Raw genomic sequence first — 15,305 nt, 5'->3', positions numbered from 1 at the left:
ACCATTGGGATACTTACAGAATCAAGATAATGGGCCCACCTGAGTCTATTTACAAGCTGATCAGTCTATAGGCTCTGAGGTTAGAATGGAGAACTTATCGAAGATGTATCATGACAGTTCCTAGAGAGTTAAGAGGTGGGAGGTATCTTTGAAATATAATTCACCACCATCATTTCACTGAGTAGGAAACTGAAACCCAGAGGGGTTAAGGAACTTGCTCAGGGCACCCAGAGAATTAATAGTAGACCCAGGACAGAGATAAAGGCTCCCCAAAGATGAGACCAGGGTTCTTTCTCTGAGCACTGCACTTCCCAAGCTCACATTGTGGATGAATACAAAGCATAGCCCAAGTGTAACCAAATTCTGGGAGCTAAAGGAAAATATCCTAAAATAGGAAGGAATAATACCAATGGATAAATCATTTGTGAGCATGTGTTGATGGAAAATCAGGCCAAAACCAATCTCATAGGGCTAATCTGAGGATTTAGTAGTAAAGTAAATGCAAATTTCCTGGTCTCATGTTTAGCATTTAGTAGGTACTCAAATAAATGTTAGTTCTATCTCCTGCCCATCCCTTATCTGTGAAAATAGAATCAGTTGTATATTTATGAGATGTATTTAGCAATACAGTATCAACCTATTAGTACAAACTCTCTGAATCTTCAGTTCAAGCCAATTCTCCAGCCTGAGATCTAGTTTCTATCAGGACCTTATATGGCTTCCTGTCCCCACTGCTACGCCCTCTACTGCCGTGGAGTTGTCTGCCCACCAGAACAGAGTCCCTAGCATGTCATCCAGCCCAGCAATGGAAATGATGACATTCTTTTAGTCCTTTCCTATGTAAAAAAAAAAAAAGTCTTGAGTTTTTCACCTAGGTAAATAAGGCCTTGCCCCTAAGTAATCTGACTATATCTGTTGAATATATCTATGTGAGAGAGAGAAGCTAGACACTAGGTTATGCTATTGTAACAAATTGCCCCAAAGTTTCAGTGGCTTAAAACAATAAAAGTTTATTTTTCATAATGAGTCCACCCCAGGCTCTTCTCAGTACCATCATCATCTTAGCTCCAAACCCATGCTGATGAAGCAACCACTCTGTAGGACTTTTGGATGTGATGGCAGAGGGGAAAAAGAGAGACCTGGAGGGTGTCATGTCAGCAGTTTAATCCTCAGCCCAGAAGTAGCACATGTCACTTCTGCTCACAACTCACTGGCCAGAACTGGTCATCACCCTACTCAACCACAAGACAATCAGGAAGTATTATTTTACCGTATGTCCAGAAGGGAAAATAAAAGGAACAGTTGATAAAAAAGCACGAATAATTATTATATTTTAAAACCTGTTTTTAACAGTTTTAATGCTAAAACTTTTCCAAATACATGTTATCTCAGGCATCTTCTTTCCCCTACATGTAAATTCAATGAGGATGTTCTGTTTGATATTTAATTTTCAGGTGAATTATGAAAAGCTACTCTGGTGTTTAAAAGTTGCAGCTTCAGATGATCCACAGCAAAACAAAAGAGTTGAGGACAGCAAGGTGAAAGAAGCTCAGGGTGGTAGGCATCAAAGGTACTTTTCTCCCTTTTTGTGGGCATAGTGTTTGTAGACTTCAAGAGCTGGCAGGGATTGTGGAGGTCGTACACTCGAAAACTTCACCTAATGCAGAATCACTTTGCTCTTCACCAACAGTTGGCTTCTGCTTATAGTTTTTTTTTTCTCTCTTGTACGCAGGCCAGCATAGAAAGTTATTTGCAACAATTACCAGCTTCTTAACGTCAAGCATGTGTCTTTTTTATGAAGTTGCCATGTGAAAATGAAAAACCTCATTATGAAATAAGAAATGAGTGTATACCGGGGCAGAGCTCCAGTTCATACAGTATGATTCCAGAAATATGTTCGGTCAGTGAACTCCTGGGTTACAGGCACTAGCAGAGAAAGGTTTGAGGTACAGAAATCAAAAATTCCTTCACATCATCTCAAAGGAAAGAAATGACTCAACGTAAAAATTAGGATGTGAGGAATAGCGTTAGAAATGAGGCACAGTAAAGCATGATAGTCTCTGTGTTCGCCACAAAAAATGACAAAGTGCAGTGGTTAGGAGCATAACTTCCATTGACAGAAGCCTGGGCTCAATTCCTGTTTCTGCCCATTAGTGGCTCTGCAACATCTGGCTGGTCACTTACCCTCTCTGTGCTTCCATTCCCCAACTGTAAAATGGGAACAATGATAGATTTCCCTTCACTTCATAGATTTGTAAGAGGAACTGAGTTAGTCAATGCAAAGTTCTTAAAAATAGTACCTGATAGATAGCAAGTGCTATATAAGTGTTTTTTACTATTTTAAACTATCCTACCAGAAGACACTCTTTCCCGTTACAAATAATGTGACATAGTGGTTAAGAGCCATGGCATTGAAGTGTATCACTTCACTCTAGGAAAAAGGCACAGTGTCCTATAAAAATATCCAAGGGCCAAGTAATAGACTTGATTCCTTTCTATGATGTGCCCTTTTTGACTGCACTACTTCAGTCAACACACATTCACTGAATGCCAGGCACACTTTGCTGAGCACAGTGAATTCAGAGATTGGCAAAGCCCAATCTCTCCCTCAGGGGCTCACAGTCCAAAGAAAGTGATGCTGCCATGTGGGTACACCAGTCAACTATCACTTGGCGCAATTGCCCTGCTGAGAGCTGTAAAGCCCTGGCAATATTTAATAATCAGCAACCACACTTCACATGGAACAGATAGTGAGATTTGCGCCCTGAAGGGTAGTAGACGATGCACCAGAACATATTGCCACTTATTGGCAGATATAGGTCTTACGAATCCTAGACAGGAAACTTTTCTTGAGCCCTAGACTAGGTTATATCTCTTTGCTATATGACCGCATATAGCAAAGGTTATAGCTCTTTGCTATATGACCGCATAGCCCTTTCTCTTTATAACAGTCATTGTGCTTGTAATTACTTCTTTGACATTTGAGGTTAGGAATGGTATCTTTCCTGGCCAACTCAGTGTCCAGCATACTTCTAGCATAGTTCCTGGCACATGGGAGATGCTCCATAAATATCTGTGGAATGCCACTGGCACTCCAGTTATCCAGAGAGCTTGCATCACTTCACTCGCAGGGACATTTGGATATCTACTGTATAGAAAAGGTGCATAAAGACATCATTTTGAATTCATCAGAGAAGGTGCTGCTCTATATAAACCAGACAGTGTGTTTATGGAAGTGCAGGACTGATGACCTGTAATTAATCCAGGCTCTTTGTTAATTAATGTACAGCTTAGAAAAAGGTCCTCCCCGGTTCCATCAGGTAGAGCCTTATATGGGGCACTCTGTGAAGTTTAAAAAGCCTCCAGCATCACCAGTGGCGGCAGGAGCGGCAACGGCTCTCATCACCTAAGTTGGACCAGATGAAGTAAACTCCTGCAGCAGGTTTTTCTACGAAATCCACCAGCTGCAGTAAATGGGTTCCATATAACACCTGCCCATTCAGTACTCTGTGTGCTGAGCCGAAGGCCAAAACCTTACGAATTCCTACCCACAGGAACTGGTGTTGCAAGAAAAGGAAAGAGGAAGGAAAACTTCTGATTCAAATCTGGGACAGATACATCAGATTGGTAAGGCCAATCTCTACAAGATCCACATGATATAGGAGCAAAACGGACTCAGCCCACGTCTTATGGAGCAGTCTACTAGGGAGGAGGTCAGACAGGAAACAACAGCTAAAAGAATAAGGAAGCAATTGCAACTTGAGGGAGACTTATTAAGGAAAAGAACAAAGAATTATGAAAGAGTCTCTCAAGCAGGGGGTTCTGGAGCAACAGGAGGGCCGCCAGTGAGCCTCAATTCCCAGTTCCTCATTCAGGGACATCATATTGGCAGCTTGAAATCAGCCATGGTGGGAGTATTGGCACCATGAAAAATAGTAATGCTACAGGTTAGGGCTTTATCTTGGAGAGCTAGTCATTAAAGATTTACCAGCACACCACTGAAAGGAAACTGATTTACATGAGTGGAGGTTGGGGGACGTCATGGAATGTCCCTCTAGGGAAGTGGCACTTAAGTTGAGGGAGTGGAAATAAGGAAAAGCTTCACTGTGGAGAAAATAGTGCAGCTTGGATCTGGGAGGACACATACATTGGAATGTTAAATGAGTAAACATCTCAAACTAGTTTCACAAAATAAATGACTATAACATTTCATCAACCTGTTGTTTTTTGCCAATTATTTAAAGTAACAATAGTCAGTTAGATACACTATTTTAATAACTACTTACATTTGCATGCCAGGCGGTAAGTAAATAATTGTACCCAAACATTTTCTGGGTTTTCCAGATACAAAGAGCAGAGTCGAGGATAATGTAGGAAGTTCACCTGGTTCAAGATTTCCTTCTATATAGATTCCCTGGTTATGGGGATCTGGTAGGATCTGCTTTGCTTTGCTTTGCTTTGCTTTGCTTTGCTTGTGGCAATGGACAGTTTGGAAATTAGATTTGCTATCAATAATTATCTGGGCTTAAGAAAAGTAAGATAAAGCAGGAAAAGTAAACGACTATGGTCACTTCTAAGTTTTTCTAACCTGGAAAAAAAGAGTTAGTGGATTACAAGTTTTGGTCTATGTTGTAGTTCAATTGGTTGGTACCCCTGGGAGAACAGACTGTGGGACTCACTAGAGTGGAACAGACTTTAGTTAATCTATGCAATCTCCACATGTAGTCCCATGACGAGGTTACCCAGATTTAGAAGGCCTTACTAGGTGGGTCCTCTCATTCCACAGTATGTATTGGGGTGAGAGGTGTGGTGTGAAAACACACAGCAGCTTTTTTGTTGTTGTTGTTAACATCTTTATTGGGGTATAGTTGCTTTACAATGGTGTGTTAGTTGCTGCTGTAGAGCAAAGTGAATCGGCCATACAGATTTTTTTTTTTTTTTGCGGTACGCGGGCCTCTCACTGCTGTGGCCTCTCCCCTTGCGGAGCACAGGCTCTGGATGCGCAGGCTCCGGACGCGCAGGCTCAGCGGCCATGGCTCACGGGCCCAGCAGCTCCGCGGCATGTGGGATCCTCCCGGACCGGGGCACGAACCCGTGTCTCCTGCATCGGCAGGTGGACTCTCAACCACTGCGCCACCAGGGAAGCCCCGGCCATATAGCTTTGAGTGGATCATCTTTTCACAGCCTTTCTCCTGCCTCTCCAAGCAGTACTGCCCCTCAAGACTCCAACTCCCAGTCAGAAGTGAACCACCACCTGTTGGAGATCCTGAAGATGGCACTAAGGGCAACCAAGGGCAAACTCAACATGGAGAATCTCAACCTGAGTTTTCGAAAAGAAGATCGCTCGTTCTCTGGCTACCTGCCCCCACCCAAGGTAACCGAAATTAGATTTCAGATTCAGTCATCTCTAGAAGGCTACCTCGGGGTACCAGGTTTATAGTAAGAAGGCACAGTTATATTATTCACTAAGAATAATACATACTGAGATACATAACTGGCTAGCTTTGAAAGTAGGAGTGCATATATACTATGTAGGTTCTAGGAGCATTTATATAATGTAAGTTCAATATTTATTGTGTAAGTCTAATAATCATTTCCCAAATTTCAATCAACCAGGAGGAAAGTGATGTGCTAAAGAATACAGAATGTTTACAGTAAAAGATTTCCTCTTCCTGTTTTTACATCTAATCCCTTATATGATAAATTGGCCATCCCTTTGGAAATCAGGCAATATCTTGTTTAATAGAAATATAAAAGTGATTAGAAGACACTAAAATAAAAATTCAAATTAAAAAGATAGAAGGCACAGTTAGGATCTGTGTTCTGCCTGTGGATTACATTTCACAATTGTTTGTTTTCTGTGCCCAAGAGGAGAAAAACAAGAGAGAAAAGGAATTGTGAAATGTGCAGAATTAATTACTTACACTGGGCTATGTTTTACGCTAACAATAGACAATATGACAATACCAAATAATCTTTCACAATGGAAAACAAATGTTTTTCTAAGACCAAGTGTTCATTTCTCACACCCTCTACCAGCTTCCAGTGAGGTCAGCAGGTGGTACTCTGTTCCTTAGGGACACCAAATTGTAGGGACTGATGTGATTTATTGCTAACAGAGATTAGCCTGCTGTTTGGGAGCATTAATTAACAGTGCAGATATGTTTCATGAAAGAGGATCCAGAACCATATTAATTCATGTGTTGTCTTTAGCCAGACAAACTCCAGTCATGAGGTTACCTTGGATAATGACCACTGTTACTGCAATTCCATTTTCAGCAACTTTCACCGCCAAGCTTTACTGAGTTCTTCCTACAGTGCCAAACACTGCACTAAATGCTCTACTTACATTAACTCATTTAACACTTACAAATACAAAGTACAAGATCTAGGTAGATGTTATAATACCCATTTAATAAATGAAAAACAACAATAACAACGGAGTCTCAGAGAAGCCAACTGAATCTCTCAAGGACCACAGCCAACAAGAGGCAGAGCCAGGATTCAAACTACAGAAGAATACTGGAAATTGAGACACAATTAGAACTCCAATAGGCAGAATATATCTGGAAGGATATATTTGGAAGGAGTCCAGGACACAGGAGTTAGAATTCCAGAGGAGCAGAAGGAATTAGAATTTACAGACCCCCAAAACAAAAAAATCCTATAGGAAAGATTGGAAAATGCCTTTCATCCAGGTAAACAGGGGTTAAGAATTGAGAGAGTCAGAGAATTCAGAAGAACAAGTGATGTTTACTAAAGAAGCAAGGACACAACATGCTGAAAGTGGATTCTTATTCTAGGACAGAAGTAGCTTTCTCTGTGCTTTCATTTATATAGTCAACTAACCATGCAAAGGCAAAGTACATGATAGTGTGTACATGTGTGTGTGCATGTATATTGTATACATGAATATTAAACATGCAAGCCTGTTTCACTAGAAGAAGTAGACAACACTACAGGAGATTCCGTACATCATAAATGGCCTTCATTATGTTATTGAGAAGATCAGTGGAAATTGACTAAGAAGGAGCCATTTCTTGTTAGATTGGAAAATACATAACAGCATCAGTGAAGTTTGAATGTTCTCAGATGCCCTGGTGGAATGGTACATAAATGACTTGAAAATCAAAATAAATTTACTGAAACTCTTTGAGCCTCAGATTTTCCATCTGGAAAAACTGGGTTCCAAATATCTTACCTCCTGTGTCTATTGTGAGGATTAAGCAAGATAAATATGTAAAGGTACTTAGTATACTGTCTGATATATGAGGCACTCAGTAAATAGGTTTCCCTTCCTTATATTTAAAAAAAAAATCTGTGTTTGGTGAAATTATCACTGCAAAATAGCCTAAGGAAGGAGAACCTTTCCCAGGGTCAAGTGATAGCCACATTGAACGCTGGCTATCAGAACGGGCCCTGAATGTCCTCCACCCTGAGCTGGCCCTGAAAGTTTAAATTTGTGGTTCATATCCAAGGAAATAGGGCACATTTTCCTTGAAGCTGGTCTGCCTCTCAGGAGCCATCTGGCATCTCTTAAGACATCTGGAACTCATTCAAAGTATATTACAGTTCTGGGAGGCATGGCAAATAGAATTCTGTTTCCCCAGAACGTGAGACAAATTGAGGCCCAACAGACACTGGACACAGCAAGCAGCAGGGATTACACCCCAACATACTTGTTCCTGGACACAGGACTTCAGAGGAGACTGGGAAAGGCCATCTGAGTTGGAAGGGTTTCACAGACCTCCTTAAGTTTCTCACAAAATCTATGCACCCCGTGCCGAGGGGAAAAAGAGCACATCCTCACAGCCAATATTTCAGATGGTTCAGAGATCATCTGCCTCTTCTCAGATAAATAAATGCAGTTTTGAAGGGTGATCTATGGGTCTTGTCACTCGAATCAATGGCATTGTCGCCATTCTCAAAGAAGAGTATAAAAATGTATCTAATATCTGTCATCCTCATTCTGTGGACTCACTCATTCTGTTCCTCTATCACATTTTTGACGCAATGATAGCTCAGGAAGAATTCCTGAGGCAACATGGATCCACATACATTTACTTATTAACTTCCCTGACCATTATTTAAATCAGGTGTAGAGTGAATAGTGTGTAGAACCTAAGAAGTTTCCAAGCATGCAGGTTCAGTTTAACACTTTTATACATAATCCATATTCTTTCATCCTCTTTCTGCTCTACATCACAAAGACCTCCCAAACTACTTACAGACCTTCCTGCCAGGAGGAGCTGCTACAACACAGGTTGCTCTACCTCTAATTACTCTTGCTTCATTTTCATGCAACTCCCTCATTATCATCAAGAGGGAGTCCTTTACTTAGAGAACTGGGGCTTGTGAATGTGAGGTTCACTCCCATGGCAAGACTACAGCAATGACACTAGTTTACCAAGTGACCAGAACTGTAAGACATTCTTCTGCAGTTTGCCAGGTTCCTTTTTTGTACTTAGTTGTTTCTATATCAGTACACTCTGCCCTTAAACGATAAATGGTTTCTACTAGCTTCAAATCATTCCCTTCTTCCAAAGCAATAGCCAGATTTCTGAACAATATGGCATGTTTATTCTTACATTCAACATATTAATCACTCAATGTGTTCTGTGTGATAAGACACTAAGGACAACAAACTATTATGATTTCAGTTCCAGAGTTCTCCAGGAGCTCAGGGAAAAGGTAATGTTTTAAACATGATACAATTCTATATGTAAAATGCAGTGATGGCAGTAAATTTGAACACAGAGAAGGAACACTAACCTAGCCTCACCCAAAAACTCCAGAGGAGATGATGCAAATACTGAATCTTAGAGGACGTGTGAATTTGGCAAAGAACTGGGGGAGAGCAGAGGAAGGGACAGGAAAGATATTCCAGGTAAAAGGTGCAATGTGAAATGTCACTGAAGTAAGAGAGAACATGGCTAATTCAGGGAACTGTAAGCCATTTCATATAGGCAGAACACAGTAAATATATGGTGGCTGGGGACGGTGGGAGATGCTGCTCAAGTTGATGTTAGAATGGAAAGGAGGAACTTGTTTTTGAAGGGTCTTTCTGAGAAGTGTGAACTTTATCCTAAAGCCCCAGTGGAATCAAACAAATGAGTGATATGATCAAATTTGATATTTGAAAAGAGCACTGTAATAGAATGTGGAGAATTAGAGGCAGAGAGAACCTTTAAAAGACTGTTCCAGTAATTCAAGCAAGAAATTATGAGGGTTTAGACCAGGGTAGTAGCAGGAGGGATGGCGATATTAAGGAGATAGAAAAGTAGGTCTTGGTGACTTAATTAGACGTAGGTCCTGAATTCAGAGGAATCAAAAATGACTCCCAAGGTTCTGGCTTTGGCAACTTGGTAGGTGGTGGTACCGTTCTCTGAGATAGGAAATAGAACATCAGTAGTTGGAGAGGTAAAGGAAAGGATGATGAGTTCAGTTTTGAACATGTTGATGTAGGTTGAGAGCTTAAAGCTAAATGATTTAAGGGTCTTCAGTATGGAGTTGAACCCTTGGGAGTAATTAGGATTCCTCAAGGACATAATGGAAAGTGAGGAGGGAAGGTTGAGGAGGACGCTCATTGTTAAGGAGTAGGTAGAGGAAGACAAGCCAAGAAAGGAGACTAAAAATAATCAAAAGAAATATGGCAGTGGTCAAGAAAGTCTAGAGAATAGATTTATGGAAGTATGGCATGATCAGCCATGTCACATGCTGCGAAGAGATCATCTGTAATCAGGACTGAAAAGTATTCATTAAATTTGAAACTGTGGAGGTTACTAATGACTTGGTAAACACAATTTAAGTAGAGTGATGGGGTAAAATTCAAATGGAACCATAAATGGGAAGGGAGGAAGTTGAGAGAGCATCTGTGCATCACTGTCTCAAGGAGCATTTTGAGGAAATGAATATTTATTTTACATGTCATTTCCTAAATAACATAAATATTTTATTTACATTTGATTTTTAAAATGTCGTTATTGAACGAAGAAACTATACATAGCCAAACATTTTCTTATTGAACAAGGGACATCCTAATGAATATGGATTTTTTAAATAATCCTAGATAACACTAAATTGCCAGGATTTTCTGGTAGATGTTTCTATTGCTCTTCCACAACTGTCACTGTCAGTTCCTAGCAGCTATCAATCAATCTGCTTCTAGGAACCCTGATGTACTATTTCTAATCTGCTGTTCATTTAGCCTGGAGCAAAACTCAATGTTGCCAGAAGTAAATAAACTGTTTTTAGAATAACGTCTTAATATTGATACTTAAAAATACACTAATATGCTCTAATTATGAGGATAAGTCTATTTTTATTTATTGAGTAAAATGGCATAATGTGACTAATTTCTACCTCTCTCAATTAATTTTTTTCCAACCTATGCCCATACACATTCCACTCTTCAGGACCTTCAACTCATTCATTCATTCCTAATTCATCCATGTATTCATTTATTCAATAACTAGTTTTCAACACTGTGCTAGGAATGGTGATAGGAAAATGAAGGAGACGCAATTCCAGCCCTCAGCAAACCACTGTCTTTTAGAGAAGCTCTCATGAACAGATATTTACTGTCCAGTGAAAAGGGGTATAAAACTACAGTAGGGTGAATTATGCCAAAATACATGCAGTTTATAAAAAGCACCATGCTCTTTCTCACCCATCATTTATACATGCTTTTCTTCTGCCTGGAATTATACTCAACCCCTTTTTCTTCTGACAAACTATTATTCATTTTTTTCATGTTTTAAATAGATCTTTTTCCTTCCATGACATACTCTTCTACAGCTAGTAAGTAAATGTGCAAGTTTCTAACCCAGATTGGCTGATTCCTTGCATAAAGACAAATGAAAATTAGCTTTTTGTCACTGTATTAAAATCTAGGTTATATTATTCAAGTACGGTCAGACCAACAGATCAGGAGATGATTGCCATTGAAAAGACAGTTTGTTACTCAGTACCCAAGAGGAGGGGAATGGAACACTGCACAGGCCACATGGGGAAGCACCAGGAGGTTAGGAGGCAGAGAGGATGAGGGAAAACGTGGGCAAGAGCCTTTATTGTGGGATGGGTGAGACGAGTAAGAAGGCTTAGGATTGGCTAGTTTGAATAATTTCAGTGGGCTCAGGGACATAAGGGCCATTCCTAGTTGCCTAGCACTTGGCCCTTGAGTAATTAGGACATGGAAATAGTGGCCCAAAGAAGTAGTTGGTTTGCAGATGAAAGACACACTTGCAAGCCAGTCCTTCACTATCTCTAGGAATTGGCTAGCCCTGGGAGAGAGGCAGTCTCTCCAGGATCAGCAAGGCCCCATGATGTCAAGGCATCAGAATAAAAAGACATGCTTAATACAGTCAGTGTATGGAAATTCCTCGAAAAATAATAATAGTAGCTACAATTTTTCCAAACACTGAATTAGACGTTTCTTTTCTTTTCTTTGCCCCTGTCTTCCTTCCTTTACTCCTCCCTTCCTTCTTTTTTCTCTTTCTTCCTCTCTCTCTCTTTCTTGTTCTCTTGCTCCCCTTTCTCTCCTTTCCTTCCCTCTCTTCTCTTCTCTCTTTCTTCTATGTCCCTTCTTCTTCCTTTTCCCTCTCTTCCTTTTCTTCATTTCAACACATATTAATCAAATGTCTACTAAAATCCAAGCATTATTCTAACTGCTTATTTTCTCTTGAGGAGTAGAAAATACTGGTCTTACTTAGTAGATGAAGTAATTGGGAATAAAAAGGTTCAGTAACTTCCTGAGATCACACAAATCACAGGCAGCATATCCGGTATTCAAAATTAGTCATGTTTTATTCTTAAGTCTCTATGTTTAAACATTATGCTAAACACAGAACACATACTATCACAACTCTAAAAGTTTGACGTGTTTGAATCTAAGTATCACTCAGAGATGATACTTCAGAGATGAACTTGTTTGTCAGCTGGACTCAGAAAATATTAAGTACTTGGGAAACTGCAATGACCCTGCATTCATCCATCCCACAAACATTAATTGAGCACCTGGTTTCTAGACTAAGTTTCATCATTTATTAACTATGTGACATTGAGAAGGTCACTTAATCTCTCTAAGCCTTTATTTCCTTATATATAAAATACAGATAGTGATAGTAACCTTACTAATACAACAAGCTTCTTTGGTAAATCAAAGTAGTTGTAAAAAATTACTTTGTAATTTACTTATATAATAAGTGTGTATAATTTCTAGGTCTGGACTACCCATTCCATGGCTGACAAAAATGTAAGATCAGCATCTCAAAGTTCAGTGGCTTCTGAGTAATGAACTATATCTTTGTGTCAAGCAACTAAAAATTTGCTGGTGATGCACATTCAGTTGGACATTCTTGTCCTAAATGGTATCTTAATGGTATAATGCACTCCTGGTTATTAATTTTTTGTCCAAATTATATAAGTTCTAATTATAGGAGGGAAATTCAAATCTTAATTTCATTATATTGAAATTTTAAATCTTTTCTTATTTGCAGGTCAGGGCTATATGTGGGAAACATGGATTGTATTTGACTTTGAGCCTCCTGGAAACATTGCTTAACCATCAAGATTTGGGTTACCAGGACGAAATAAAGTAAGTTGATTTTTTATTCACACGGTCCTTTATTAGAATACCAAACACATAGATCTGTATTTAGGCTAGAAGTTTTATGTATGAAGCAATCAATTTTATCACCTAAAGACAGAGTTAAGGAATGTTTGCTTATATTAAGAACAGAGGATCTTCTTGGTCATAGAAAAACAAAAGCAGTAAACTTCCGCTTCCAGTTTACTGGTAAATGGTAAATCAGATGTACCATTTCACCCTAAAAAAATAAAAAATAGAACAAAATATATGAAGCAATATTTTTCAGACTTCGGACATCAGGCAGCATAGAACAGTGATTCCTGAGAGAAGGAAATGAAGTAAGCTCAGTTTACTGAACAAGAAGGGGGATTCCAAACTGAGCCCAGCATTCTCCTTGAGCTAAAGGGACAGGGTATGAAGTTCAGGAAGCCCAAGAAGGCTAGAATGTCCAGTACAAAGTAGCAGCAAGGGGAGATCCCCTAGGGGTACTTTCTGGAGATTTCCAAAGAGTTGCCCTCATGTCTTCATATGAAGACTTGGCTAATGCATGCATTTGAGGAAACTACACAAGGCCAGAGAAAGAAACACCAAAAGAAAAAGATGGGGAAATTTTTAGATCTCACACAGATTTGGGAATAGTTCATATTTCCACCAATCAGAGAGAAACACATGTGGCATTGATTAGAGTCCCCAGAAGGGTATTGTGCTCTAGTGGAGCCTAATACATGAGAAATTGGAGTCTCAGAAGGAGAGAAGACAAATAGGGGGAAAGAAAAGAATGTTGAAAAAACAATGGCTGTAAGTTTTCTGAATTTGAAGAAAACTATAAAGACATGGACCTAAGAAGTTTAATGAAATTCAAGTATTAGAAATTTGAAGTAAGCCATACCAAGGCTCATCATAATCAGATTGCTTAAACTAGCAGTAAATAAAAAACCTTAAATGCACAAGAGAAAATGACAAATTACACATAGAGCAGCAAAGATAAGAATTACAACAGATTTATCATTAGAAAAGATGTAAGCAATAAGACAGTGGAAAAACAACCTTAAAGTATTGAAGGACAAAACTATCAATCTGGAATTCTAAATCCAGCAAAACTATCTTTCAAAAACTAATGGGGGGGGGGGAAGATGGCGGAAGAGTAGGACGCGGAGATCACCTTCCTCCCCACAGATACACCAGAAATACATCTACACGTGGAACAACTCCTACAGAACACCTACTGAACGCTGGCAGAAGACCTCAGACCTCACAAAAGGGAAGAAACTCCCCATGTACCTGGGTAGGGCAAAAGAAAAAAGAATAAACAGAGACAAAAGGATAGGGATGGGACCTGCACCAGTGGGAGGGAGCTGTGAAGGAGGAAAGTTTTCCACACACTAGGAAGCCCCTTCGCGGGCGGAGACTGCGGGTGGTGGAGGGGGAAAGCTTCAGATCCATGGAGGAGAGCACAGCAACAGGGGTACAAGAGGGCAAAGCAGAGAGATTCCCGCACAGAGGATCAGGGCCGACCAGCACTCACCAGCCCGAGAGGCTTGTCTGCTCACCCGCCGGGGCGGGCGGGGCTGGGAGCTGAGGCTTGGGGTTCGGTCGGGGCACAGTGAGAAGACTGGGGTTGGCGGCATGAACACAGGCTGCAGGGGGTTAGTGCACCACGGCTAGCCAGGAGGGAGTCCGGGGAAAAGTCTGGACCTGCTGAAGAGGCAAGAGACTTTTTCTTCCCTCTTTGTTTCCTGGTGCGCGAGGAGAGGGGATTAAGAGCGCCGCTTAAAGGAGCTCCAGAGACGGGCATGAGCCGCGGCTAAGAGCGCGGACCCCAGAGACGGGCATGAGACGCTAAGGCTGCTGCTGCCGCTACCAAGAAGCCTGTGTGCCAGCACAGGTCACTATCCACACCCCCCTCCCAGGGAGGCTGTGCAGCCCGCCACTGCCAGGGTCCTGGGATCCAGGGACAATTTCACCGGGAGAACGCATGGCGGGCCTCAGGCTGGTGCAACGTCATGCCGGCCTCCGCCGCTGCAGGCTCGCCCCGCACTCCGTGCCCCTCCCTCCTCCTGGCCTGAGTGAGCCAGAGCCCCCGAAGCAGCTGCTTCTTTAACCCCATCCTGTCTGAGGAAGAACAGACGCCCGCCGGCGACCTACATGCTGAGGCGGACCAAATCCAAAGCTGAGCCCCGGGAACAAAGAAGAGAAAGGGAAATCTCTCCCAGCAGCCTCAGAAGCATTGATTAAAGCTTCACAATCAACTTCATGTACCCTGCATCTGTGGAATACCTGAATAGACAATGAATCATCCCAAATAGAGGAAGTGGAATTTGAGAGCAAGATTTACGATTTTTTCCCCTTTTCCTCTTTTTGTGAGTGTGTATGTGTATGCTTCTGTGTGAGATTTTGTCTCTATAGCTTTGCTTCCACCATTTGTCCTAGGGTTCTATCCGTCCATTTTTTTTTAAATTTTTTTCTTAATAATTATTTTTTATTTTAATAACTTTATTTTATTTTATCTTACTTTATTTTATTTTACTTTATATTCTTTCTCTTTTATCCTTCCTTCCCTCCTTCCTTCCTTCCTTCCTCCCTCCCTCCCTCCTTTCTTTCTTTCTTTCTTTCTTTCTTTCTTTCTTTCTTTCTTTCTACTTCTACTAATTCTTTCTTTCTACTTTTTCACCCCTTTATTCTGAGCCGTGTGGATGAAAGGCTCTTGGTGATACAG

At 40.7% G+C, this 15,305-nt stretch overlaps 1 protein-coding gene across 1 annotated transcript in view; it reads left to right on the top strand.

The window, feature by feature from the left end:
• The window catches only part of C2H1orf87 (chromosome 2 C1orf87 homolog), a 76,844-nt gene that overhangs the window by 37,413 nt on the left and 24,126 nt on the right, over positions 1–15,305 (top strand). Inside the window, 4 exon segments of the mRNA XM_067709704.1 lie at positions 1,455–1,570; positions 5,209–5,374; positions 12,498–12,595; positions 12,735–12,796. Coding sequence (XP_067565805.1) covers positions 1,455–1,570; positions 5,209–5,374; positions 12,498–12,595; positions 12,735–12,796 — 442 coding nt within the window.

This window comes from Pseudorca crassidens, chromosome 2 (assembly GCF_039906515.1).
Source record: "Pseudorca crassidens isolate mPseCra1 chromosome 2, mPseCra1.hap1, whole genome shotgun sequence".
In the NCBI taxonomy this organism is placed as follows: Eukaryota; Metazoa; Chordata; class Mammalia; order Artiodactyla; family Delphinidae; genus Pseudorca; species Pseudorca crassidens.
This window is presented reverse-complemented; position numbering and strand designations above follow the sequence as displayed.